Raw genomic sequence first — 27466 nt, forward strand, 5'->3', positions numbered from 1 at the left:
TTGCTAGCGACAGGCAGAAACTCAAAAGTCACGTGATCAGTCACGTGATCCGGCGCACCTCCGTAGAAATGAATGAGAGAATGAGACGCAGCAATTCCACAATTTAGACCCGTTTCTTGTGAAACTGCTACGTTTTTCCCTGTGGACAAACGTGGGTACTGAACGTTTTGTAGGAGACTGTTATTCTTATACAGTCTATGGTTGCAACCTGACGCGCTGAGTTGCATACTCCCACCTATTGTTGAGGAGTGTGTACTGCACCATCACGTTCGCTGAAGGAACACTCGATCGATGTAGTTGGTGCTGCTGCTAATGTCTGATTAAAGGAGTAGCCAATCACAAACGTGTCCCCGCCTTGTCTGGTTTGATTGACAGACAGTTATTATTCGGAAAAAGCTCATCATGAAATAAATATGTCGTTCTGAAAAACAGCATTGTGAAATAAAAAGGACACTTTGGAAAACAGTAATTTTGAAATAAAAGTTTCAACAAAAGAAACCCCCACATGATTATAATAATATCCAACATGAAAAAGAAAATATTATGATTTGTATTTTTATTATGAAATGTTTTTAACATAAAAATTATGTTTTAAAGTAAAAATGAAATACATTTCATAATAAAATGGTCCATTTAAATTTTAATGAAATGTATTTCATAATAAAATGGTCAATTATTTATTGAAAGACTTTTATTGGAGTGTTGCTTGATTAAATATTATTGTATTTATTTATATAATTAAGAACAGTTTGGGCTTCCATACAAACGCAGACAGCATATTTGTGACCACTAATGGTATTTTACTTTCATTTTCATTTTAAATATGTGAGGCCAATTTAAAAAAAATCTTGTCTTGGACACAAAATACGAGTGGGCAATGCAATAACGCGCGCCTTTGCTGCACGTCTGGCATAGAGCCGACTTGAATTTCAATCACTTTTTCTGCTTGTTACATATAAATGCATACAAAATACACCAGCCTAAAATAAAACCTACATGTGAAAGTGCAGGCTGTAATCTTGATGGTGTTTTGATACAGGACACCGCAATCCTTCTTCAAAAATAACTTCTTACAAAACTCTAATTCTTTCTACGTCCAGTACAAAGTTTTTCTCTTTTTCCTCAAATTCAATTCAATTTTATTTATATAGCCCAAAATCACAAAGGAATTTGCCTCATTGGGCTTCAAAATATGAACAATGGTTAAAAACTAAGACTAAATAAAACTGGTTATCCCTGCCCTTAGACCCTCCCTCCCGTAAAACTCCTAAAAAACATGAATCAGGAAAAAAGAAGAAACCTTAGGGATTCCCACATGAAGGAGAGATCCTATCCCAGGACGGACAGGCGATACCAGAACTGTTAAAAAAAGATTAGCTTCTACAACTACGTATTTAAATAGTTCATTCAGATGGAGCTGAGGGACGAGTGATGATGAAGTCCATAATCAAGATGAAGCAGAAGTGCAGTCCACCAGCAATCTCTCAGAGATGCGGGATGGTGTCGGGGGCGTGGTCCACGGTCAAGAGTGAGAGCATGGGCGATCCACCGGGGATCTGAAATCTCTCCCGCTCCCTAAAGGAGAGTGGGAAAGAAGAACAACATGTGAATGGAACTGCACCAAACAAAAGCATAGAGAACTAAGTATAGTTAATAATAGTTAATAAAGAGTAGAAGAGAGGAGAAGTAAATGAGAATAGAGAGCACAACCCAAGAGCTGATCTGAATAATAACCATGATAGAAAATCTAAAAATTATATTTAAACGTATCAATATTAACCTAGCCTCACAAGGACCACAGGAGAGGGAATATTCTCTGATTACTAGCTAGCCTGGCAGAACGCCTGTCCAAAGAGGAATGTTTTAAGGCTAGTTTTGAAGGTAGAAACTGTGCTGGCCTCTCTGACATGAGCTGGGAGCTTATTCCATAGAACAGGGGCTTGATGGCTGAAGGTTCTACCTCCAACTGTACTTTTAGAAATTCTAGGAACTACAAGCAGTCCTGCATTTTGTGTACGAAGTGTTCTGACTGGTTTGTAAGGAACTATGAGATCTCTAATATAGGATGGGGCCACACCATTCAGAGCCTTATAGGTTAACAGAAGGATTTTGAACTTGATCCTGGATTCAACTGGTAGCCAGTGGAGAGAAGCTAACACAGGAGTGATGTGTTCTCTTCTACTAGTTCCTGCTAACAATCTTGCTGCTGCATTCTGAAGAAGCTGAAAACTTTTTAAAGAACTTGTGAAACAGTGAAAGTTAATGCTGTGTTTCCTGATTATGTTTCCTAAGGGCAGCATGTAAAGCATGAACAGAATGGGCACTAGAACTGAGCCCTGAGGGACTCCGTAGCTAACTCTAGTACAATGAGAGGATTGTCCATTTACATTAACAAACTGGTATCGATCAGATAAATAGGATTCAAACCACTGGAGGGCAGATCCCCTGATCCCTATGTCATGCTCTAGTCTCTGGAGTAAGATGCTGTGGTCGATGGTATCAAAGGCTGCGCTGAGGTCTAACAGGACCAGAATAGAGATTAGTCCCTTTTCTGAAGCCAATAGCAAGTCATTAGTAACTCTGACCAGTGCAGTTTCAGTGCTATGGTGAGGTCTGAACCCTGACTGAAAATCTTCAAAGTTATTGTTATCCTGTAGGTGGCACTGCAGCTGCTTAACTACAACTCTTTCTAGGATTTTAGATATGAATGGGAGATTAGATATTGGTCTATAGTTGGCCAGAATGTCAGGGTCCAGGCTGGATTTTTTTCAAAAGAGGTTTAACAACTGCATATTTAAAAGACTGAGGCACATAACCAGTCTCTAGAGAGGCATTTATTATGGTTAATATGGATTCACTAATAAGGGGAAAGATTTCTTTAAAAAGTTTAGTGGGGATTGGGTCTAAAAGACAATTGGAAGTTTTAGAAGACGTAATAACTGAAGTTATTACTGATTGGTCCACAGCAGTAAAGCAGTCTAATGTTACAGGCGTTTCTATGGATGCCTTTATTTCTACGACTTCTGCCTTCTTTTGGGTTGATAGTGGGAATAATAACATTTAGCTTATGTCTAATATTTGAGATTTTACTATCAAAGAATCGAAGGAAATCTCCATAGCTGATAGTAGCAGGAATATGTGGTTCAGCCAAGCTGTGGCTGCTAGTCAGCCTAGCTATAGTACTAAAGAGAAATTTTGGATTGTTTGCATTTTCTGCTATTAAAGTTGAATAGTATGGAGTTCTCACTCTACGCAGGGATTTTTTTATAACTTAAGAGGTCACAGAACGGTCAGATAATGTTCGTTTAAGCTCTTATTTATTGGAGCAGTAGCATTTTCTAGTATAAACTTAAAGGTAATTAGAAAATGATCAGAGAGTATGGGGTTATGAGGAAGGACATTCAGCTGGCTAATCTCAACTCCATGTGTCAAAACAGGTCCAGAGTGTGCTGGTGACAGTGAGTAGGTTGATCTACGTTTTGTGCGAAACCAACATTTTCTAATAAATCTGCAAATGCATTTCACTGGAATCATCAATGTGAATATTAAAATCACCTGTTATTATAATTTTGTCAGAATCTAAAATAATATTTGATAAAAAGTCAGAAAACTAAGATAAAATTCTGAATACGGGCCGGGAGGGCGATAAATAATTATAAATAACCTGGGGTTTTTTTCTGTTTGGGTGATTTATAGACAGTACAATGCTTTCAAATGAATTATAAATGTGTTTGACTTTAATGTTAAGGATCAAGCATGACTCTGAAATTACTGCTAACCCACCTCCTTTCCCAGAAATCCTGGATTTCTGATAGTTATTATAGCTGGGGGGTTGCTTCATTCAGCCGAACATAATCATCCTGCTTTGGCCAGGTTTCTGTTAGAGCTAGCAGGTTAAGTTTATTATCATTAATCAATTCATTGACTAACGGGGACTTTGAGGAAATTGATCTAATGTTTAGTAGCCCACATTTAATGACATCATAATTTTGTTTCTGTGACTCATTCCTTTCATTTGCCTTCCAGCACATAAGCTAACGCTAGGAACTGCTGGTCTAGCCCTGTTTGGGGTTAGCATCAGTGCTAAAGGCCGCTCAGGGGAGAGTTTTAAACTGCTGCTCTCTGCCTGGGTCTCCTCTCTGACTTGTCAGGCTGCATGGCTAAAGCTAGCAGAAATGTTTCTGGACAGAAGAGCTTCTCCGTCCAAACTGGGATGAATGCCATCTCTGCGCATGAGACCGGGCTTTCCCCAAAATGTGCTCCAGTTTTCCACAAAGCTAACGCCATTTACTGGGCACCATTTAGCTAACCAGCTGTTAAATGATGAAAAGCGGCTGTACATTTCATCACTGACTACGTTTGGCAGAGGACCAGAGAAAACTACTGTATCTGACACAGATTTAGCCAGTTTACACACCGATTCTATGTTTAATTTAAGAATCTCTGATTGTCTTCGTCGGGCGTCATTGCACCTGTCTAAATTACGACTCAACGGAACCTCTCCTTACTCTGGGCTAACATTCGGAGGTTTCCTTCCACATCACCAACTCTGGCTCCCGGGTAGCTTCTAACTGTAGCTCCCTTGAGCTTTACGTGTCTAACGTCCGATGAGCCGATGACCAGGGTTTTCGGTTCAGTTGGTGCGTTACTGAGGGGAGAAAACCTGTTCCATACAGGGAGCTCCCGGCGCTCTACGTGCTTCCATTCTGAGCCACTCAGAGCAGATTCTTTTGGAAATAATAAAGCTAAAATCAGTATGGTCTTTCACTGAATTGCAATCCTTACAGCACAGAAGTGGGATGTTATCTTCTCTTCTCTGGCTCCTACGCTATATCTGGGCCAGCTCAGCTATCGTGACGTAAACGAGGCTCAGGAATTCAAACAGAGCTTTTCTCGAGCCTTTTGAGTGACACTGATTTAAAAGGAGAAATACTCGGAAATGCGAAAACAAAATGATTTCTTATTATATTTTTTGTCTTTCAGAAGAAAAATGCCACACATACATGTTAAAAACTCAAAAAACATCATTTTCATTGGAGGGGGATTTTAAAGGGTCATCAAACAGGGAAGTTGGAGGCTGACTCCACCCACAGCTGAAATGTGAAAATCCTGTCAGAGGGGTGGGTGCAGGATAACAGGAGCTGCAGATCATGATGCAAGACTTCTGAAACTTAAATGGTTTGGCCAATCACAAAATTCAACTGTAATACCTCGTTTCAACCTGCAGTGGACAGCACACACAGTGTTTGACTATATTTCCAAGAATTAAGAATTTTTATTTTAATTCATTAAAAAATTGGCAATGACCAACAGAGACGCCACTTTTAAAGCCTGTCAACAAACAGAAAAAGTTGATTTAGGGATTGGTTACCCTTTAATGTGAGATACTGAATTGCAGACACGACTTGGAGAAGTTTTTTGCTGATGAGCTCCAGGCTGCAGACCAAGGTAAGTATCACCATTATCTTCATCATAAAGTTCTCTACAAATAAAGCCCTACTGAAATCTATAAAGACTTTTTGTTTGCAGAAATTGACTTCCAGTTTTTCCTGCTATTGTTCAAACGTCTCCTCCATCGGTGTAGTCATGCGGTAAGCATTCTTTCAATGATGGCTTTACTGTTCCTCAGTTTTCCTGAGCAGGTCTTCCTGAAGGGCAACTGCTCCTCTTCATCACTTTGCAACAACTTTCTGAGGATCAGCTGTTAGACGGTGATCATGAGGAAAGGCTACTGTTGGCAAGACACATCAGACTAAGCTGCAAATGGTTGTAACATAGAGATGTCATGTTTTATCCATTTAAAGTAATAGAACATGTTTTCAGTGCATTCCTAGTAAAGTGAAGAAATGCTGGTGTTTCAGTGAAATGACTAGGGCTGGGTTGAAAAAATCGATTAATCGATTTGAATCAATTTAAGCTGATTGATTCACAAAAGATATAAATCCAATTAGCACATAAAGCTAAAGTCTGCTAGGTTGATGCAAACTTTCAATAGAATTTCCCATAGAATGACTAATGATAACGCTCGGTCAACCAAAAAAAATGCCATACTAACTAAATGAACATCTTTATTTACTCACAGGCATGAATTTTATAAACTCTTTTAAGGAAATGTTTTTAAAGTAACTATTTGTGGTCTAAAACATAGTTTTTCCCTAATACTCTTGTCTTCTTGAATAAGGTGTAATGCTATAGCGCAATCGCCACTTAGTGGCCAAACTGAAACGTCCTCCAGGAGAAGCAGAACAATGTTTACAACAGGGGTCTCAAACTCAATTCAGCCGGGGGCCGCTGGAGGCGGAGTCTGGGTGAGGCTGAGCCGCATCAGGATTTTCACAAGAAAATCGCTGTTAAAACATTCCAGCATTCAATTGTCCTCAAATATCTTTATTTTTAACACAAAATGAATTCAATTAATTAATTTTTAAAAAAGAATTAAAAAAAGGTAACACTTTATAATAAGATTCCTTAACAAGCTTTGTTAACACATTAATAAGCATTATTAACATTCTTATAAGGTGTTAGTAAGACATTTACTGGTGTAATAAGCCTAATAAGGCTTATGAAATTCCTAAGTTAACACATTTACAAGCATTATTAATGTGTTAATATGATGCTTATTGTTACATTTATTACCATCGTATACGTGGAACAAATAAGTGTTAATAGGCTTAATAAGAATCATTAACAAAACTTGTTAACAGATTAGTAAGCCTTATTAATGTGTACAGTTCTTGTAAGACATTTAATATCATTATAGATGTCTCACACTAACTTATGTGTTAATAAGCTTAATTAGAACCTTTAATAAACTAAAGGATTAATTTACTGCATTAATAATGTGTTAAATGCTAGTAAAATATTTATTAGCATTATAGGTGTCTTGCAAATACCTGATAGTGTTAATGAGAATATTGACTACTCACTCAGACCATTATCTACAAAGACCATACTAGTAAACTGGTAGTAAGCTTAATAAATGTGTTAATAAACTTTGTTAACCATTTATTGATTGTTTTGCAGCACCTTATCTAAAGTGTGATCAAAACCATATTAGTAAACTGGTAGTAAGCTTAATAAATGTATTATTAAACTCTGTTAGCCAGATAGTTTATTTATTTATTTTTTTTTGAAGCAGCCTTCCAAGGACACCATGAGGGTGTTTAATCCGCGCGATTGTTTTGTGTGTCTGTGCTTGCGCGCCCGGGTGTGTGTGTGTTGGTTATTTTCGTCTCTACAGACTGTTTAGTTTAGATGCGAAAACATGATCGCAATTGTCAATCGTGGCGTTTCATTGTGAAAAATTGGTTATATTTTGAAAATAAACCAGATTTTCTCATGTATGTTGATGTAAATTCCTGCCAGAATTGACCCGGATCACTCGCGGCTAGCGCACAAAATAGACCAGACGTCGAAACGATCCGCTGCATGGCGCGGGCCCTCCGCGAAGGACCGGGCTGCTCCACGCTTGGAGTGAACCACGCCGTAGGTTAAAATGAAAGCGGCCTCCGTGTCGAGTGTGAACCCGGCGTCAGAATAGCTGTGTTTGAGATCATGCAGGCGGAAGCGGCGCTGCGCAGAAGATCGCCTGGATTGCGGTGCATATTGGGTATTTTGGACACTTGCCAATCATCATGAAAATATCGCGGGAAAGCGCCTACTCAGGCGGGTGTTGCTGCAAATCTGGCGTTGCGCTGACTTCAAGCCGTCTGTATGACTACAAAACAACGATGCTCTGGTAGTTCTTGTACTTCGACTTGATTCTGATCAGAAATAACTGGCGCTAAATAAAGGAAATCTGCAAATTTTGTAACTCTTACTGGAAAATGGTGAATCACTGATGTAAAAATGAGGAGTATTTTGGTGGTTTTATGTGTTATTGTTGCCTTTAAAAGTTTGTTTTTTGAAAAGTTGTTTGTAAACATCTGTTTAGAGTCTCAGAGTTCAGAAAGTTTTTCTCACTTGTTGAAAATGTTATTTAAAGCTTGAAAGTGATTTTACAAAATCTTTAAACATTTGCAGATGTTTTTATTGTTACAGAATGTTTATAAATATTTCCGTTTCAAGTGTATATAAAAAAGTTTCATTTTACGAGTTTTATGCTTTGTGCTTGTTTATGGTAAAACACTCCACACTTTAGATAAGGTGCTGCAAAACATTTAATAAATGGTTAACAAAGTTTATTAATACATTTGTAAAGCTTACTACCAGTTACTAATATGGTTTTGATCACACTTTAGATAATGTGCTGCAAAACAATCAATAAATGGTTAACAAAGTTTATTAACACATTTATTAAGCTTACTACCAGTTTACTAGTATGGTCTTTGTAGATAATGGTCTGAGTGAGTAGTCAATATTCTCATTAACACTATCAGGTATTTGCAAGACACCTATAATGCTAATAAATATTTTACTAGCATTTAACACATTATTAATGCAGTAAATTAATCCTTTAGTTTATTAAAGGTTCTAATTAAGCTTATTAACACATAAGTTAGTGTGAGACATCTATAATGATATTAAATGTCTTACAAGAACTGTACACATTAATAAGGCTTACTAATCTGTTAACAAGTTTTGTTAATGATTCTTATTAAGCTTGTTAACACTTATTTGTTCCACATATATGATGGTAATGAATGTAACAATAAGCATCATATTAACACATTAATAATGCTTGTAAATGTGTTAACTTGGGAATTTAATAAGCCTCATTAGGCTTATTACACCAGTAAATGTCTTACTAACACCTTAAAAGAATGTTAATAATGTTTATTAATGTGTTAACAAAGCTTGTTAAGGAATCTTAAAGTGTTACCAAAAAAATCAATCATTACTAAATAAATAAAATAATAATAATGACCATACAGACGACTGAAGAAACCACATATTGACTGACTGACTAGAGCAGTGTTTCTGAAACGGTGGGAAGCGCCCCCCCTGAGGGGAATGCTAATAATAACATGCAAATAAAAAACATGTTTACATTAGTTATGGATATTGTGCATAATACCACTTAGTAGTTGATAATAAATTAAATATAGAAAAAAAACAACCTAAAAAGGTTTTACAGAGAACCAAAGAACTGAATCTCTGAGAAAAGCCAGAATTCATTACTACTGTGGAGGGAAACGAGGAAAGACTTGTTTTTACTTTGTCTGAAAGTTTGGAAAGATTCTAAAAAAAAAAAGAAAAAAAATATTAAAACAGATTATTTAGAAGTTTTTGAAATTATTCTTTAATGATAATAAAGGTACAATATTTTTAGGAGATATATGTTTAACTTGAGCAAATTAACTAATGATACAGATGTTATTTGCAGCAGAAAGTTGTAGGGGGGGCACAAAAGAATTAGTTCTTCATGGGGGGGGGGTAAGAGAAAATAATTGAGAAACTCTGGACTAGAGAAAACTATTTTTAGTCATTTTCAAATGTCTGTATTAACAGCTCCTCCTTCATTTCTGAGCTGAGAGCAGCGCACTCACTGAGATTCTGCTCACGAGCGCGCATCACTCACGCATGTGGAAGTAGTCAGTCTCCCTTGTGAGGACTTTTTCTGCTCGAGGAGGAGGAAAAAGCGCTCGCGAGGGTCTGATTTGTCTGCATGGAATGTTTGATGTGTGCATTTGCGTGTAGAGTTTTGACATAAATAAAAGTCCATATGTGTCTCCCATTCATTTTAAGTGAGACATCCAGCTCCTTAAGCACCCGGAGCAGCATCAGATACACGCTTTTTGACAAACGGCAGGCTGTGATTTTACCAAGGCAAGGCAAGTTTATTTGTATAGCACATTTCATGTACAGAGACAATTCAAAGTGCTTAAAACATTAAAAGAAACAATCAAAAGAAATGGTAAAAATGTGATCATTAAAATAAAATTAAAAGAAAGTAAAAAGATTTTAATTTAAAACAAGCGTAGATAAACAGTGCAAACGTAAACTTTTGAATACATATTAATCAAATGCACCTGAGAACAGGTAAGTCGTTAACCTGGATTTAAATCCACTGAGTGTTTCAGCTGATCTAATGTTTTCTGGAAGTCTATTCCAGATCTGTGGTGCATAGAAGCTGAATGCAGCTTCTCCATGTTTAGTTCTGACTCTAGGAACTGATAAAAGACCGGATCCAGATGACCGGAGAGGTCTAGCTGGTACATACTGGGTTAGGAGGTCAGTCATATATTTTGGTGCTAAACCATCCAAAGCTTTATAAACCAGTAACAAAACTTTAAAGTCTATCCTCTGACAGACAGGTAACCAGTGTAAAGACCTCAGAACTGGACTGATGTGGTCTACTTTCTTGGTCCTTGTGAGAACCCGAGCAGCAGAGTTCTGAATAAGCTGCAGTTTCCTGATGGATTTTTTTGGTAGTCCTGTAAAAACACTGTTACAGTAATCAAGTCGACTAAAGATGAAAGCATGCACTAGTTTCTCCAGGTCCTGCTTAGACATCAGATCTTTAATCCTTGAGATATTTTTGAGATGATAATAGGCTGATTTAGTGACTGCCTTAATGTGTTTATCAAAATTTAGGTCTGTGTCTATCACTACACCCAAGTTTCTGGCCTGGTTGGTAGTTTTTAGTTGAATAGATTGAAGCTCTGTAGTGACGTCTAACCTTTTTTCTTTAGCCCCAAAGACAATAACCTCAGTTTTGTTTTTGTTTAATTGAAGTAAGTTGTGACACATCCAGTCATTAATGTCCTCAATGCATTTACCAAGAGCCTGTACAGGGCCTCGGTCTCCTGGTGTCAGTCTAATATATATCTGTGTGTCATCTGCATAGCTATGGTAACTAATGTTGTTGTTCTTTATAACCTGGGCCAGTGGGAGCATGTAGATGTTAAATAGAAGTGGTCCCAGGATGGAGCCTTGGGGCACTCCACATGTAATTTCTATTGGCTCAGAAGTGAAGTTACCAATTGACACAAAATATTTCCTGTTTTCTAAGTACGTTTTGAACCAGTTTAGTACTGGCCCAGTGAGACCCACCCAGTTTTCCAGTCGTCTGAGTAGTATTGCGTGGTCGACTGTATCAAACGCAGCACTGAGATCCAGTAAAACTAGCACTGACATATTTCCACTGTCTGTATTCAAACGTATGTCATTAGTCACTTTGGTCAGAGCCGTTTCAGTGCTGTGGTTCTGTCTGAAGCCGGACTGGAAGACATCATAGCAGTTGTTATTTATTAGGAATTCATTTAGCTGATGGAAAACAGCTTTTTCAATGATCTTACTTAAAAATGGCAGGTTTGATATCGGTCTGTAGTTGTTCATTTGAGTTTTGTCTAGACTGTCCTTTTTTAGGAGAGGTTTGATTACAGCTGTTTTCAGTGGTTCTGGGAAAACACCAGATGTTAATGACAAGTTGACAATCTGGAGCAGGGCTGGTTCCAGGATCTTTGAAACTTTTTTGAAAAAGCTTGTGGGTAGAATATCCAGACAGCAGGAGGAGGAGTTCAGTTGACATAGAATGTCCTGCAGTTCTTTACTGTTTATGGGTTGAAACTGAGCCATTGGGTTTATACTGGTTTCTAGTGGATAGGGTTCATATCCTGAACTTGTAGTTGGTGAAACAATTGTTTGTCTAATGTTTATGATTTTGTCCCTGAAGAATTTGGCAAAGTCATTACAGGCTTTGGTGGAGTAAAGTTCTGGTGCCACTGACACAGGGGGTTTTGTCAACCTGTCGACTATATTAAATAAGGCCCGAGCATTATGGGAGTTTTTGGTAATAATTTCAGAAAAATAGGACTTCCTTGCATTGCTCAGTTGTAAATTATATAAGTGAAGTTTCTCTTTATAGATGTCATAATCTACCTGTAGTTTAGATTTCCGCCACCTGCGTTCAGATTTCCGACATTCTCGTTTTCCGTTCTTTACCCCAATGGAGTTTCTCCATGGAGATTTTTTCCTACCAGAGATCACCTTCACCTTACTAGGAGCAATACTATCCATGATATTTGACATGTTGGAATTAAAGCTATTAACAAGTTCATTGACTGAATCCCCCGAGAGGGGAGGAGTCAGTGAGAAAATCTGATTGAACATCTCACTAGTATTTTCAGTTATATACCGTTTTGTGATCTCCTCCCTCAAAACATTTGTGTGTACTGGAATTGTGCTCTCACAGAAAACACAGCAGTGATCAGACAGACCTAAATCACATACAGTAACCTTAGAGATGTTCAGACCTTTGGAAATCAATAAATCAAGAATATTCCCTCTGTTGTGTGTGGGCTCTGTTACATGTTGAGTCAACCCGAAATTGTCCAGAGTGTTTATCAGGTCCTTAGTCCCTTTGTTCTCAAGATTTCCATAATGGATGTTAAAATCTCCAGCCATGATTATACAGTCAAAATCAAGACAAATTATAGACAGCAGTTCACTAAACTCAAGGTTAAATTCTGGATTATATCTAGGTGGTCGATAGATATTGATAAATATTGTTTTGAGTGAGGCCTTCAGCTGTAGGGCTACATATTCAAAACATGGAAAGTTTCCAAAAGATAACTTTTTACACTGAAACATTTCATTGAACAAAACTGCAACCCCCCCGCCCTTTCTGCTTGTTCTTTCCTCACTGATAACACCATAATTGGGAGGAGCTGACTCTGTGAGAACTGCTCCCCTACTATTCTCATCTAACCAGGTTTCAACTAAAAACATAAAATCAACTTTGTTCTCAGTGATAAAATCATTAATTAAAAATGTTTTTCCTGCTAAAGACCTGACATTTAAAAGTGCTAACTTGAGAGGTCTAGGAGTAATAATATTTTAATTTACCTTCTGTTTCTGGAAATGCGCAGAGGAAATGTTTACCTCTTTTAAAGTCCTTTGTTTGCGTTTTGGCCAGATTACATTCCTCCTATTAGTGACAAGTACAGAAACGGTGTGTGTTTCTAGAGAACAGGGTCCCAGGTTTTTCTGGAGAACATCATGACTCTGCTGGTATTTACACAGCCTGGACCCTCAACACATCAAACATCTGACTGCAGGTACAGGATATGATGTTGTACAGGAGAGGGTGGGGCTTTACGTCGCCCCTTCGAACGTTCTGGTGACAGAGTTATGGGGTACAAAAATGGATTGGCCAGAGGGGTAGATCGAAGCCCAATCCCAACTCGCTCCATCATCTGCTCGGTGAATTTCAGGTGGGGAGGAGAGGGTGAAGAGGGGGAGGGAGAACCATCAGGAGTTTGTTGGTTTGGTGGTGTTTGGGAGGGTCCCGTTTTTGATGTTTTCCTCCAGTGGGGGCTCCTCCATTCCTCGTGTGGATCCAGTCTGTGTCTGGCTTTGACACTGAGATAAATTTAACTCAGTCTTGGCATGACGCAGGAAGTAGAAGAGATTGGAGAACAGTTTAACTCCTGATTTGCTTAAACTGAATCCATTTTCTTTAAAAAGATGTTTGTGTTCCCAGAAAATGTGAAAGTTGTTGATGAAATGAATTCCGGTGTCACCACATGTCGCAGAAAGCCACCTGTTCAGTGCCAACAGCCTGCTGAATCTCTCTTCTCCTCCTCGAATTGTTGGAATGGGACTGCTGATAAAGACATTTGCATTCACGGAGCTCACAGTTGTTATCAGTTCAGTGAAGTCTTGCTTTAAAACTTCAGATTTTTGCTTGGACACATCATTTGACCCTGTGTGTAGTACAATGTTTTGTACTGTCGGATACTTTGCCAAAGTTTGCAGTATTCTCTCCTGCATGTCACTGACCATATAATTTAGAAAGCACAGGACTTTAGTGTTCCTGCTGCAGAACCACTGAACATCTTTCACAGTGGAATCACCCACAATCAGAGTCTCAGGCCGAGCCTTCAGCTTTCTTTCTGGCCGTTTGCTATCTGATGGGTTACAGGTCCTCCTCGTGCTGCTTTCCAGTGGATGGTCGTTGGGTAATCCGGGGTCATCTGACAGTGGAGCAAGTCTGTTTTGCAGGGTCACCACTCCGTTCATGCTTGGCTTCTTTCCTGTCCCCCGGTGTACGGGAGTAGATGAGGTCCTCTGTCTCGTAGGAAGAGAAGGCCAGTCAGCCTCAGAGGCTTCAGCTCTCCGCGGGGGGGTCGGTCCTCCCATGTCCTCCAATTCTCCAGCTGTTGGACTTATTCTTTGGCTTTGCTCCAAGATGGCTCCAGGGAGGATTATCTTTTGATTGTTTGTTATTGTCCACAGATGTTGTCTTTCTCTCCGTAGAGTCTGTGCCATTTAGCTGCGTGTTAGCTTTCTCTGCTGAGATGAGGTAGTAGCAAAGTTGTGTTGTTTCCATAAAACTCATTTACCTCCAGTTTCACTTCTATGTGGCAAACCTTTGTTTCCAGTGCTGTGATCTTCTCCAGAAGGTCTTGGTAATCCTTTGTGGAAAGGGAAGGCATCTTGTTGCTAGTTAGCCTTGTGTTAGTTGCTGCTCCGTATATCAGGCTTCAGCAGTGTGAAGGCCAAGTACACGTAGTGCTCAAGATAAAATGTTTTTAGAGGAATGCAGGAAAAGATCCTTTTGTTTAGAGTAAAAAAGAAAAATAAATCCGACTCGATGGTTTAAAAGTATTCAAAGTTATTGTTGGTGTGATTTAAAAAAAGAAAAAAGGAAAATAATCAGCAAAAATTAAAAGCAGAATGGGGAGCAAAGCAATGTGCGTCCGCACTCTAGCAAAGCACCACGCAGTGAAAGAGGGGTGGGGCACGCGAATCGTGTTCGGTTGGAAAGCACTTTCAGCGGCTTCATGGCTCCTCCTCCGGCCAGCTGACTGGAGAAATGAATAAATGAGTGACGTACTGGACAGCCCGCCGATGTCCCGCCCTCCAGAGCCATATACCTCACCGTGATTGGTTTGTTCAGCTCTGCCCACAACAACTGTTATTCATATCAATCTTGCAGGACGCATTAACATTGGTCTTTCATATGAAGATGGGGACCACAAAATATCATACCGTGGGCCATCTGCAACCCGCGGGCCGCGAGTTTGAGACCCCTGGTTTACAATGTTAATGATCTAAACATTTTTGTTAGAACCTCTCCTTTAAGAATACATGTAACACTGTATGATATTAATAATCTTAGCATTTCACTAATTAATTTTACAGTATGTGAACTGTATCAGATTCATATAAATATATTGAAATTACATAGATTTTTAATGCATTTCTTAAAAAACTGTGTAAAATTTTGAATTTTATTTTATTCGAAAGAATAAAAAAAAAGTCTGAATCGATTCAGGCTCTTGTGAATTGAATCGAATCGTTTCTGGAAATTATAACAGATACCCAGCCCTAGAAATGACTTCTGCTGTCTCCACACACACCCCTTCGTATCCTGAACAAGTGTAAAGAAAATGTGGCTGAAGCATGCTTCCTGTTAAAACAAGCAAAGACTGTGTTTCATCTGACCTGCATACTCTGTTGATACTGCTTTTGCACAGATCTCTACATAATCTCATTATTTCACAACCAATACACCTTTTTTTCTCACATAAGTTACTTTTTTCCATTAAAGCCTCAATTTTCGGACAGATTTTTAGACTTCAGTGTTTTCTCAATTTTTTTTATATTGTTGAAAAATAACTGGCTTTCTCACAGGTCATTTAATTCCCAAAGAAATTGCCTTTTTTTCAAAAGAACTAAATTTTTTCACAAAATGTAATTTTTTTTCCCCACAAGTTATTTTTTTTCTTCAGAAGTTTCTTTTTTCTCTCCACAATTTTTATTTTACATTTTTTTAGAAATGCCAGATTTTTCCATATAAGTGACTTTTTTCTCTAAAGTTACCTTTATCAGGTAGCTGCCCACACTAACCCTTAGTCTTCCTCCAGTTTTGGCTGCATAAATTGGTACCACTTGGACAGTTGACCTGACCCTGAGTTTTGGTTTTAGGACTCAGAGCCGATGTTCCCTGCAGACAAATATCTTCAGCAGCTGACAACTTCTTCAGCCCCGAGACAGGAGCACTTAGACTTGGACTTGAATGCTGTGGTAAATCTTGAAGAAGGGGACTCCTTCTTTGATGACCCTCTTCCAAAGCCTCACAACAAGACGTATGGTTGGTGAGAACTTTTGGTTTTGTTGCAAGTGGAGATGCTGTAACCTATCTAAATCTAGTAGATCTGGATATTAAACCTTAAATTCTGATCAGATCATTAGAAGATCCTCCAGACCTTGTATTATGACATAAAAGTAATATTTGAGAAAAAGGAGTTTGGAGATTAAAGCCATTGAGCAACAATTCAAAGCAGATCCTGCAGAGAAGAAAGTCTCACTCAGCAGACCCAGAGCTCAGACTCAGGCCTGCATGGTTCAGAAATCCACAGTGAGTGAGAGCTTCAGCTTTTGGACAGAACACTGACCTGAATCTTTGTTGTTTGTCCACTTTGTCTCTGAAGTTCAACATCTTCAGCTGGAGATCAGGACTTTTCAGAAGGGAGCAAGTCGCAGCAGTAAGTATCGAGCTGGAATTGCTGTTAATATAAGAGCTTGTGCTGAAATGACACTACTCTCAGGTAGAGCAGCAGTAAAACTGAAGATTTTGCCGGGTCGTGTGCAGGGCTGCCACGATTATTCGACTAATCGACGACTAATTGACTATAGTCGACGAATAATTTGGTCGTCGAAGTGTCGTTTTTTTTTTTCTTTTTCTTAAAACTTCAGTTCGCACGTTCTAATGCCGGGTCTGCCTTTGTATTTGTCACACATGCGCAGTTGTGCTAATCTGGTCAGTAGTGACTTCACAGGAAGTTCCCGATAGGCTCATAACAACACGCTAGCTAAAAAATGTGGGAAGCATAAGGAAAATAAAAGAGGAAAAAGTGTTAAGACAGAACTTGTGTTCCATGACAGCACTATGGCGATAAATGATCACCTGAAGATGAAGCATGTTGAGACTGAGTTTGATCACGCTGAACAGAGAGCTTCGTCTAGTTAAGCTAACATCGGTGCTAACACAGCTAGCACTACCGCGGCTGTCATTATTGCGCTGTTTGGAGATGAACCAGAAGATCTGCAGCAGATCCGTGTCTACGGCGCTTCTGTCTGCATAGTGAACGTTTCATAATCTGCTCTCGTCTAACCAAACGCCGCGAGGACAGTGCTGTAGCGTGCAAGGGGGTCAAGTTCAATGAAGAATTTGACTTTGTCTCGTAAAGGGGCACCACCTTCCGTAAGGAAGGAAAAATTACTCAATGATGAAAGTTTATTAATTTTAGCTTTAAAATTGATTAAAGAGTAATCTTCAAAATCAATCTCAACACTTCAGGAAGTAAATTCTCATCTGAAGGGACCGTATCACAAAGAAAGAACAAGATGGACAACGATTGCCTTTTTGATATTTATTAAGAGATACGCATGAAAATATATACAAAATAAACAAAGAAAATCAATGTAGTGTGTGAATGTGTGTGTGTGTGTATGAATGTGTGTGAAAGTCGGTGGATGAGCAAAATAATGCCTCAGAACGGTTTAAGAGAAAAATTGTAATCTAAAGAAAACAATTAAGTTAAACTGTTCAAGACACTAGTCTGGATAAATCAAATTGGCTGTTATGACCACATCAAACCGCAACAGTTTTGCTGGGAGGGTCTCCTCACCACGGTGGCTCGAAGCTGGACTTGGACTGGACTTTCAGACGAAGCTCACCAGACAAAGGTGTTTCTCCTGAGGCCGATGAGATGGATGAAAGCAGCAGCAGCTTTGGCTCAGGGCATGCGGCTGAAGTTCTGGTGGTCATCTGGGTTTGCACAGCCAAAAGAGTGGATGGTCGTCGAAAAAGCGTGCTGGATTTAAAGTTCACTGAAGTTTAGTCTCAAAGCGGATTGTTCAATCAGTTTAAAAAATAAGAAGCACAAATGGTGATGAGCTTCAAAATAGTTAAAAGAAAAATGCACGACAGTTACCAAAAAGATAAAGTAAAATAAAAACGGTCTTGGCACAAGCTTAGTTACGTGGGATAAGATGAAATAAAAACAAGACCAAAAAAGATTGGAAGAAGTTTCCCTCTTCTTCCTAGAGCTGTTCTCTGGTCAAAAGCCAAACTCCAACTGCTCTGCCGTGAAGTGAGAGTGTGCATGACCTTTTGACCTCAGAGGTGGCCTTGCTTATAGCCAATGGCTGCAGGCACACGTCTCCAGTGGGTCTAACAGTTTCATGTTTCTATCTAAACTGTTTAAACTATTTAAGAAAAATAAAAGTTATTTCTCTTAAATGTTCTGAGCATTCACAGATGTGTGGGATCATCAGTGTATCTCATGGTGAAAGTAAAGTGATGTGAAAACCAAACAATCATGAAATACTTTTGTAATAAAACAAGTTTGCATAAAGTTTAGAATGAGTTTAGCTAAAACAAAGTTTAAAAATCGACATTCAAACTCTTAATGAAACAATCAACTATGAAGAGATTTCTCATAGAAAAAGATCAACTACATGTAATTCTAATGTTTCTTAATTGTCAAATAAAGAGGATTAAATCAAAGCATGAATTGTATTCCATATCATTAACTCTTAACATGCAGTTTATCAATACACGATTAAATGTTGTCTAAACTCATATTCAGATACAAATCACACATTAATGAACAACAGAGATTATAGTGGAAGTTTTGTCTGCTTCCTGTTGAAATCTGTGAATAAAGTTCAGTCATTTTCATGTTATTCACATTCAACACCACAAATAAAAGAACAGATGTTTAGAATCTTTATTTGTGAATAAAAGAATTGTAAATTCAAAGGTTCATCTCAGCTTGTTCTGAGCTGAGTTCCTGGGTCCTCCTTTGGTCCACGGAGTCGTAAAGTAATAAACCTCAAATTCCAAAGAGGTCTGCCATCGATCTTTCAGGGAGTAGGACAGAAAGATTCTTTGAAGACCTTTTTAGGATAAATCTCTGTTTCCATAAATCCTTCATAGGAGTTGTCCAGCGTTTTCCTTATCAAGAAATAGGGCTTGGGAAGTGTCAGACCTTTTGGGCTCAAGGCCTCATTTGGGCCTCTTAGCATCCAAGAGAGGCTAGATTCTCAAATGTCTTGATAACATCTCCACAGAGGTAATTTATGGCCTTGGGAGGTCTGAGTCTCGGAATTTATTCCTGATTATAGTGGACTTGCAGTTTTTCTTTAATTTCCCATCCTTTGAGAAGTGAAAACACGTCAGAAGGCATCGTAGCATGCTACAGCGCGGATAATGAGTTTACACTGGAAATGAACCGCTCGTCCAAGACTTCATCCATAGCCCGCGCCGCGATCACGTCATTCGGTTCAAAGATCGGATAATGAAACGTTCACCGCGCAGACAGAGAGGCTGTGTGTCGGTTCGGATCTGCAGCAGAGTTATGGAACGATTTAAAACTACGAGTCCCAGAAGTGAAGGAGCTCACCTAAAAGTCCAGAGCTAAGTTTACAAGTGTAGCTTTACATAATCAGAAATCAGAAACGTTTATTGTCATTGCACATGGGGATACAATGAAATTGCAGCAGCCTTGGACATAAAGAAGTTAAAAAATAATAATTATAATAATAAGATAGAATAAAAGATAGAAATACTGTATTTACAACTCTTGACAAGAAAAAGAACAATCTGTACAGAACTGTTAAATATTAAATATTTGTGGATAACATAGAATGGAATGAGGTAAGTTGCTGTGAGCACAGCATAGTAAATATTGAGTTATTGCACAGTGAACCGGTTATTGCACAGACAGGATATTGCACGCATTGTAGTGAAAGTCAGAGTGAGGTGTGGTTGGTGGAGGTATGTGTATTCCGTATGGTAATTGCCTGTGGGAAGAAGCTATTCCTTAGTCTGTTTGTCCTGGTTTTGATGGACCTGTACCTCCTTCCAGAGGGCAACAGTTCGAACAGAGGGAAAGCAGGATGGGTGGAGTCGTTGGTGATGCTAGTCACTCTGCTGAGGCAGCGTGACTGGTGTATGTCCTTCAGTGAGGGGAGGGGGCAGCCGATGATCCTCTGCGCTGTCTTGACCACTCTCTGGAGGCTCTGCCGTTCTGCTTCGGTGCAGTGGGATTATTATGGGATTATTATGTAATGTTAAAGAAAAATAGCGTACATATTTTTATACAAATGTTGTCACATTTTGAACCAATGAACAAATCTGCAGTATTTTTAACAAAACTAATGATCTTTAAACTGGAGTAGGTCAGAGGTCACCTAAACTTTTCTAAAGGTCATGTATCACCAACATTTTAAATCTATGTAAATGCAAGTGTTATTTAAAGAACTATAGCAACAGAATAAAACAGAATTTTAGACACAGCTCAAAAGTGAGTTGTGGTATTTTTAGAAGAGACCTGAGGACACATTGTGGGATCCTGGGGGGGCTATCTGGTGCCCGTGGGCACCACGTTGGTGACCCCTGATTTAGGCATTAGTCAGTACAGAACGTTTTGAGGCTGTAGCTTTAATATCTTCAGAGCTATTGAGCATTTTGATTAAATATGTTCCATATTAATATAAAAAAATAGTTTTTTTCTTTGTTGTAGTAGCACAGTCATATCATGATTGGTCAGCACAGAAAGTCTGGTGACTGTAGCTTTAATATTTTCAGAGCTATTGAGCATCATTATGTTTTATGTCTCTATTAAACTTCTTCTTTTTCACCTTATCCCATTTTGGGGTTGCCACAGCGAAACCAGCAGCTACTGTTTCGCAGCAGTGATTCAGCAGAGTTTTTACACTGTATGCCCTTCCTGGGTCTTGCCTAAGGACCCCATCTGGATGGGGATCAGCGGACACCCCGGGGATGAACCCAGGGCTCCTGCGTGCAAAACCTATACTTAGCCCACAGACCCATCCAGCCGCTTTATTTCTCTATTAAACATTGATTGAAAATAATAACAATATTAAATAATTATTTTTCTTCACAAAATATTTATATGTTGACAAGTCCTTATTACTAGCTTACATGAATGCAGACAGCTATTCGTTTTTGAGATTAATGCAGAGCTTCCAACTTTTTATAAAACCATGGAGTGAGACTGGAGTGAGACAGGAAAAAAAAAAATCCCTATACGACGGCAAGACATGAGGCGAGTCGAGTGTAGTTTTGTGAAAGTCTATTGGTGAAATAAAGTACAATGAGGCAAAAAACTGATGAGCTACATCAAGCAGTAAAACAATAAATAACTTTTTAAAGAGCCGCTATTGACTGTATAAGAGAACTGGACTGAACTAGTATGACGTCACCCAAAGAAAATGGTTTACTTCTGGCTCTAACCACATTCTGCCTCCAACCACAAGTCAATTCAGTTTCCATGTTTCCACAATACGGGTACCGCCATCTGGAGCCAAAAGAGATTAGTAAACAGTGATTGGTCCAAGTCGCTCTAAGTCAGGGATTGTATTTATTCCGCCTTGCCAATCTGGAATAATTTATATTGTAAATCTTTTATTTTCTCTTCAGTTCAGGTGTCTCCCCAAAGAACTGTCCTTCGTTCAGGCACAGAAACTTATTCTGCATTCATATAGTTTTTGACGAATTGTTCTTTTTCTCATACCTGTGGGATTTCCAAGTCAGAATTTTTCCTTTAGGGGCATCAATGCAAAGGTGAAACTGGCACTAAAATGAGACCAAAAACCACAGTTTTGACAAAAAAAAAAAATAAATGTTGTGTTTTGAAGTAATTGCCAATCAAGAGTAAAGCATGTATTTACCATATTTTCCAGAATATAAGTCACAAGAGCAAAAAATGTCTAAACAACAATACAAAAACCATATATAAGTTACTCTGGAGTATACTTCCAAACACGTAACACAAAGCTCTGTGAACCTGGTCTGCCCCTGCTGGCCATATGATTAACATAACATATAATAACAAACATTTCAGATTCAAGATACCACAGATTTTAACTTTTTAGAACCAGCAGGTCCACCCTCTATAATGTGTGGAGGGTAGGGTCACTCAGTCCAGTTTTTTATACATTCAATGAAAAAAGTACATCAAATATCCACCTTGACCCTTCAACTACCGAAATATAGATATAGATAGTTTTTTCGATGCTTATTACCTGGGGTAATCCACATAATTTTTGTTTTTAAAAGCATGTTTTCTATAAGGGCTCTATGGCTTGGTGGAACAGGCAGTTAAAGGATATAATAACATGAGAAAAAAATAAATCTATATACTGTACTCACATTAAGACAAATAACTAAACAGTTAGCAAAGATATATTTCAAATTCTCTGTCCCTTGTTCTAGCTTTTAACTTTTTTTATTATTTTTTTTATGAAGCTTTGAGAATTTCAGTGGATGGCTTTAAACTTGAAACATGTCTCAAGACCTGCTGTTTTGATTATTATTATTATTGTTGATAAAGTTCCATTCCAAGATCAAACTGTTCCTGTTCTTGGTTTAGATAAGGCCCAGTACCAGCTTTACAAGAGTGTCAAGTCTTTAGAAGATTTTTAACTACCGTATTTTCTGGACTATAAGTTGCATTTTTTTTCATAGATTGGCCAAGGGTGCGACTTATTTGCAATTTCTTTAGACATTAATAGGCTCATATATTTCAACCGGTTGACTTTTAGTGGTTGTTTCCTCTAACAACCACTAGAGGGCGCTGTAGGTTTGTGTGTCAGTATTTGCTGCTGTCAGCTGTCAGAAACACAGAAGAAGACATGCCATTCAAGACAAAACAAACATTGCTCAGAATCTAATCATTCTCCTCATGGGCATTATGATGTTTTTCTTATTTGCATCAAGACATTATTATTATTACTGTATTTATTTTTCTCTCCTTGGACTAATGCGGGACAGCAAGGATCAAACTGCGTTACAAACAGATAGAGGAGCAGCTAAAAACAGTCATTCAGATGCAGGTCCTGCAGGCTAGAAGGTAACTATCGCCGTAGAAAAAGACTGAAAAACCCAGAATGGAGACATGATTATTAGATACTTTTGTAGAGCTCTTAAAAAAAATTACTTCTTAACGTCAACTGTACCTTCAGGGTATTTCCAACAAGAAAAATAGTCAAAGCCTCCGTCATGTAGCGATGAGGCTAAAAGATGGCTTCTCCACATGCAATGGGAACATCTAGTTTATGGACACTTTTTTGGACAATCATTTAGCATTAAATTTGACGCCTGTCAAAAGAGACAGCGGACTGGAATTTGACGCATGAATTGCATTAGGTGTCAAATGGAACATTATGTCAGGTTTGTTTAATTTGTTCATAAGTGTTAGACGTTCCCCTTAAAACTGCGACTTGCACTCTGGAGCGACTTGTTGTCAGAAAAATACGGTGTATATTTTTTTAATGTAAACCATTGTAACTATGGTTATGCAGTTTTTAGACAAATTTTAAAAGATAAGTCTTAAGTTAAGCTATAAGTTATATTTCAAAAATAATTCTTTCTCAGTTATTGATGGGAACTCTTAATTGGAATTATTCTGCTCCAGATCTAATCTCATCAGTCCTACTTGTGATTATTCAAAGGATTTAATTATTCTGCGCACTGTGCAGGAAGCCTGTTAGTTCTGTTCCTGGTGCCATTTGCACGCAGCCTGGCTGCTAGAAATGAGAATATTTGAAAATCAGAGTATAGTTTGTGTGGACATCCCATGGGCATCTCACAGGCACGTATAGATCTCGTGCACATCCTGTGCGTAAAGCATTTATGCGCGGGCAGGAACAGGGATGCAGTGGGCGCACCTCACTAATGACCAGAGAATGACAGCATCCTTACAAAAAAAAATCTTGATACATTTACTACACGCACGACAATCGCACATTTCATTTTCATGACGTCCCTTAAAGTGGCTGAATGAGCCTCAAAGGAACTGACACACCTGCGCTCACCTTGAGATGCGTCAGCACTTACTGTGGACCCGGAAGACCCCAAAACTCACAGCCTGTGAATGAGGTGCTTGTAACACCGGCTTTAATGGCCTTTTGTGCACTGCTCGCTCTGATAGTCAGAAAACTTTATTTGCGTCTCTACATTATGTTTACGAGATACTTCAAATTAAATGAAACATTTTTTTTTTTTTTTTTTTAATTGGCTACTTAAACTGGGCTGCACGGTGGCGCAGTGGTTAGTGCTCTCGCCTCACAGCGAGAAGGCCCCGGTTCGACTCCCGGCTGGGACCCTTCTGTGTGGAGTTTGCATGTTCTCCCCGTGCATGCGTGGGTTTTCACCGGGGACTCCGGCTTCCTCCCACCGTCCAAAAACATGCTTCATAGGTTGATTGGTGACTCTAAATTGCCCCTAGGTGTGCATGTGAGAGTGGATGTGTGTGTGACTGAGGCCCTGCGACAGACTGGCGACCTGTCCAGGGTGTACCCCGCCTTCGCTCTTCAGTAGCCGGGATAGGCTCCGGCGCCCCGCGACCCCGAAAGGGACAAAGCGGTCAAGAAAATGGATGGATGGATGGATGGCTACTTAAACTAGTAAATAATATTGAACTGTTTGTCATAAAGCATACCTGGAAAATGGAAAATCAAAGTAGATGAACTGTTGCCCGTGTAAACAAAGATCCCACTTATTGTAATTGACTCATTACTGTCTCTGAAGGCATAATTTATGAATCCTACGAAAGTTTATTCAGCTTCAACAAATACATTCTACAAAAAATAAAAAAATAAAAAATAGGAAAAAGGTAACTTAAAATTTCTGCATGAGAAACACAGGTATGGCGTGAGAATCTGAGAAATTAATCAAATGCATGAGTCTAATGGCCATTGCGTGACAGTAGGCAGCCCTGTGGTGGAAATGTTAGATTCGGTGGAATAAAAAAAACATTTGTCAAGCATTTTATGAGCAAAAGGGAAAAAAAATACACCTGGACAGATACGCAGAGAGGAGTCTGTAGACTCTCTGCTTGTTAGGAGGGGTCATCACCTTTTATACAGAAGCACAAACAAACTCCAATCAGGAACTTAAGATAGTGACTTTAAGGTTTCATATCTAAGAAGGGACAAGATGTGCTAATGAAGTCCAAATGTTTTACCATCATGATAGAATGCCCAGGCAACAAACAAAGAAATCTTGAAAAGACTTGCAAAAGTCGCTTGGTAAATGTCAAATGAAAACTAAGGATCAAATGTATAATTTCCATTACAGCCCTGTTATTGATTTTAACAGAATGGCCTTTTCTCGAGGCTTGTAGATGGTCCATTACCAGCCGTCTCGCTGCTGTCTTTCCATCTGCAGCTCCAAGAGAACATTTCTCATTAAATGGCAGAAAACATTGTTTTTCTTTTGTAGCTAATTCTCTGTGTTGATACAAAATGATTGAGATACTTGCTGTCACATCTGAATGTTTATCGAAAGAGATATTGAGCCCAGGAGTCCAAATCTGTGAACATCTTTCTAACTTTACACCTTAGTTAGGCCCGCCCACTGAGTGTGACAGGCCAGTCTGACAGATGACATCATGAAATCATGTACCCACTGCTCGGACCATAAAATCTTTCATTAAATCATTAATAAAATTAATATTGCTTAAATCAATTAACCCTTCCGCTATCTTTGGGGTCCAACCACATACTGATGTGTGATTCCTTCCATGACAAAGGTGGACAGGATTTTATGTCTGAAATGGACATTAGTGAAACTCAAAAATCAAAGATAAAAAAAAGTTCAGCGCACTGTGTCAAGTCCTTTTACCACACTTGAAGGGGAAGGCATCAAATGTAAGGAATAGCAGGACTCCACTCATGACTCCAGACTCATAACTTGTTTCACTGTTTTATTTGAATTTTCTTCTTTAGGAATGATTTTTTTTCCTTAATTTGTGAGTATTGTTATGAGTTATCAAAGTGGAAGCAATTAAGGTGAAAAACCTGTACACGCAGATAGAAATTACAATGAGAAATTTTTGTTACAATTAACAAATAACTATAAATTGTTAGATTTTAAACAACAATATTGCAAGAATTTACATAGACAAACAATAAATTAGAACAAGAAAGTAACTTAATATAGCATTGATTTACAAACAATTCACATCCGGAAAAGTATCTGACACGCGACAAACAGCTGATCTGACACCGCAGCACACAGCTGATCAATAGCACCCCACCCATTCGCGTATTTCCGCATCTTACCGGCTGCCTCTCCACTCCTTTAGATGCCTTTAAAGATGCTCCGCGAGGTTTAAGGAACGGCCCCAACGCTCGTCTACCTGTTGGCGTGTCCGATCAGAACCTTTTCTTCCGCGCCACGTCCAAATCACTACGTGCCTGCAGCCGCGCTGACGTTGTGACGCAACTTTTGGTTCCCGCCTCTCAAGTTCCCCTTTTAAAATCAGGAGCATGAACAACATTTCTAAAATATTCTTTTTATTCCAATCGTATTTATTTTTATTTTATTTATTTATTTACCTTTTAAAATTTTTATTTTATTTATTTCTTTTTTCTTTTTTCTTTTTTTTCTTTCATTTACGTGCAATTTCGTACGTTTTGACTCAACACACTGTCTTGTGGGGTCCAGATGAGCCCACTTTTAATGTAAACAAGCCAAGGAGAGCGGAAGGGTTAAAATGTTTTTTAATTAAATATTAACCTATTTAATGACACTTTTATTTCTTTAATGCCAATTTGAAATAATTAAAGCCACATTTATTTTATTATTTCTTATTAAATATATTTATTTCAATGTGTTTATTTTGCTCCATACTGGGCCATGAAAACATTTCAATGTACTTTTGAAATGCTATTTTAATATTTCAATGCCACATATATTTTGACATGCATTTATTGATTTACAATTGTATTTAATGCTATTTTTAAAATTGTATTTAATAATTTAATGGTGTATATATTTTTTTCATTTTGGCTCATCTAGTCCTCCATAAAAAATTGTCTGACATCGTTTTGACTAACATTAGGAATCGGCTCTATGACTCTTGCTGGAAAACAGCAGCGCCTTCTGCAGATGATTTTTAATGTTCAGTACTTCTACTGCAGGTGGAGGGACCCCGCTGGGACCAGGGGGGGTCATGCAGAGACACTGTCTGCAGCTCTAAGGCCAGGAGGAAGAGGAGGGGGCAGCAGCAGAAAGGGTGGGTGGGGTTTCCATCATTGCTTCATTTGCAGCATGCATGTTTGTAAAGGATTGTCTTGCCCTGCAGGAGCCTCAGACTCCAAGGACAGAAGCTTTAAGGCCCCCAGTGACAGAACATCCTCTCTGCATTTAGGTATAGTGCTCCAGAGCCGCATGCGGCTCTTTTATCTCTCCATGGTGGCTTCCTGGCTGAAGAAAAATAAAATAACTGTTTTTTTAAAGTATGGATTACTTAATGGTGTAAATTCTTAGTAATCATTCACACTATAGTGATTCTCCTGCTCCTTCCGTATGTTTTTGGCATTTTCAACAAAACTGGAGTTTTGCTAATATTTTAGTAACAGGCCAATTTGTAATCTACTAAGGTTAATTTAGAATGTCGGTTCTATTTTAGCAACAGGCTAACTTTTTTGAATAATAGTTGACTGAGGAACTTTAGGCTATTTTTTAAGCTTAGCT

General features: G+C 38.6%; 1 protein-coding gene across 1 annotated transcript in view; it reads left to right on the forward strand.

Moving 5' to 3' along the window:
* Window positions 1–27466, forward strand: part of cep43 (centrosomal protein 43) — a gene marked incomplete in the record, with an annotated part of 52847 nt that overhangs the window by 23766 nt on the left and 1615 nt on the right. Inside the window, 6 exon segments of the mRNA XM_024260935.2 lie at window positions 5399–5448; window positions 5530–5591; window positions 15877–16046; window positions 16383–16436; window positions 26908–27005; window positions 27075–27140. Of these exon segments, the coding sequence (XP_024116703.1) occupies window positions 5399–5448; window positions 5530–5591; window positions 15877–16046; window positions 16383–16436; window positions 26908–27005; window positions 27075–27140 (500 nt within the window).

The sequence above is a fragment of the Oryzias melastigma genome, unplaced genomic scaffold, assembly GCF_002922805.2.
Source record: "Oryzias melastigma strain HK-1 unplaced genomic scaffold, ASM292280v2 sc00160, whole genome shotgun sequence".
In the NCBI taxonomy this organism is placed as follows: Eukaryota; Metazoa; Chordata; class Actinopteri; order Beloniformes; family Adrianichthyidae; genus Oryzias; species Oryzias melastigma.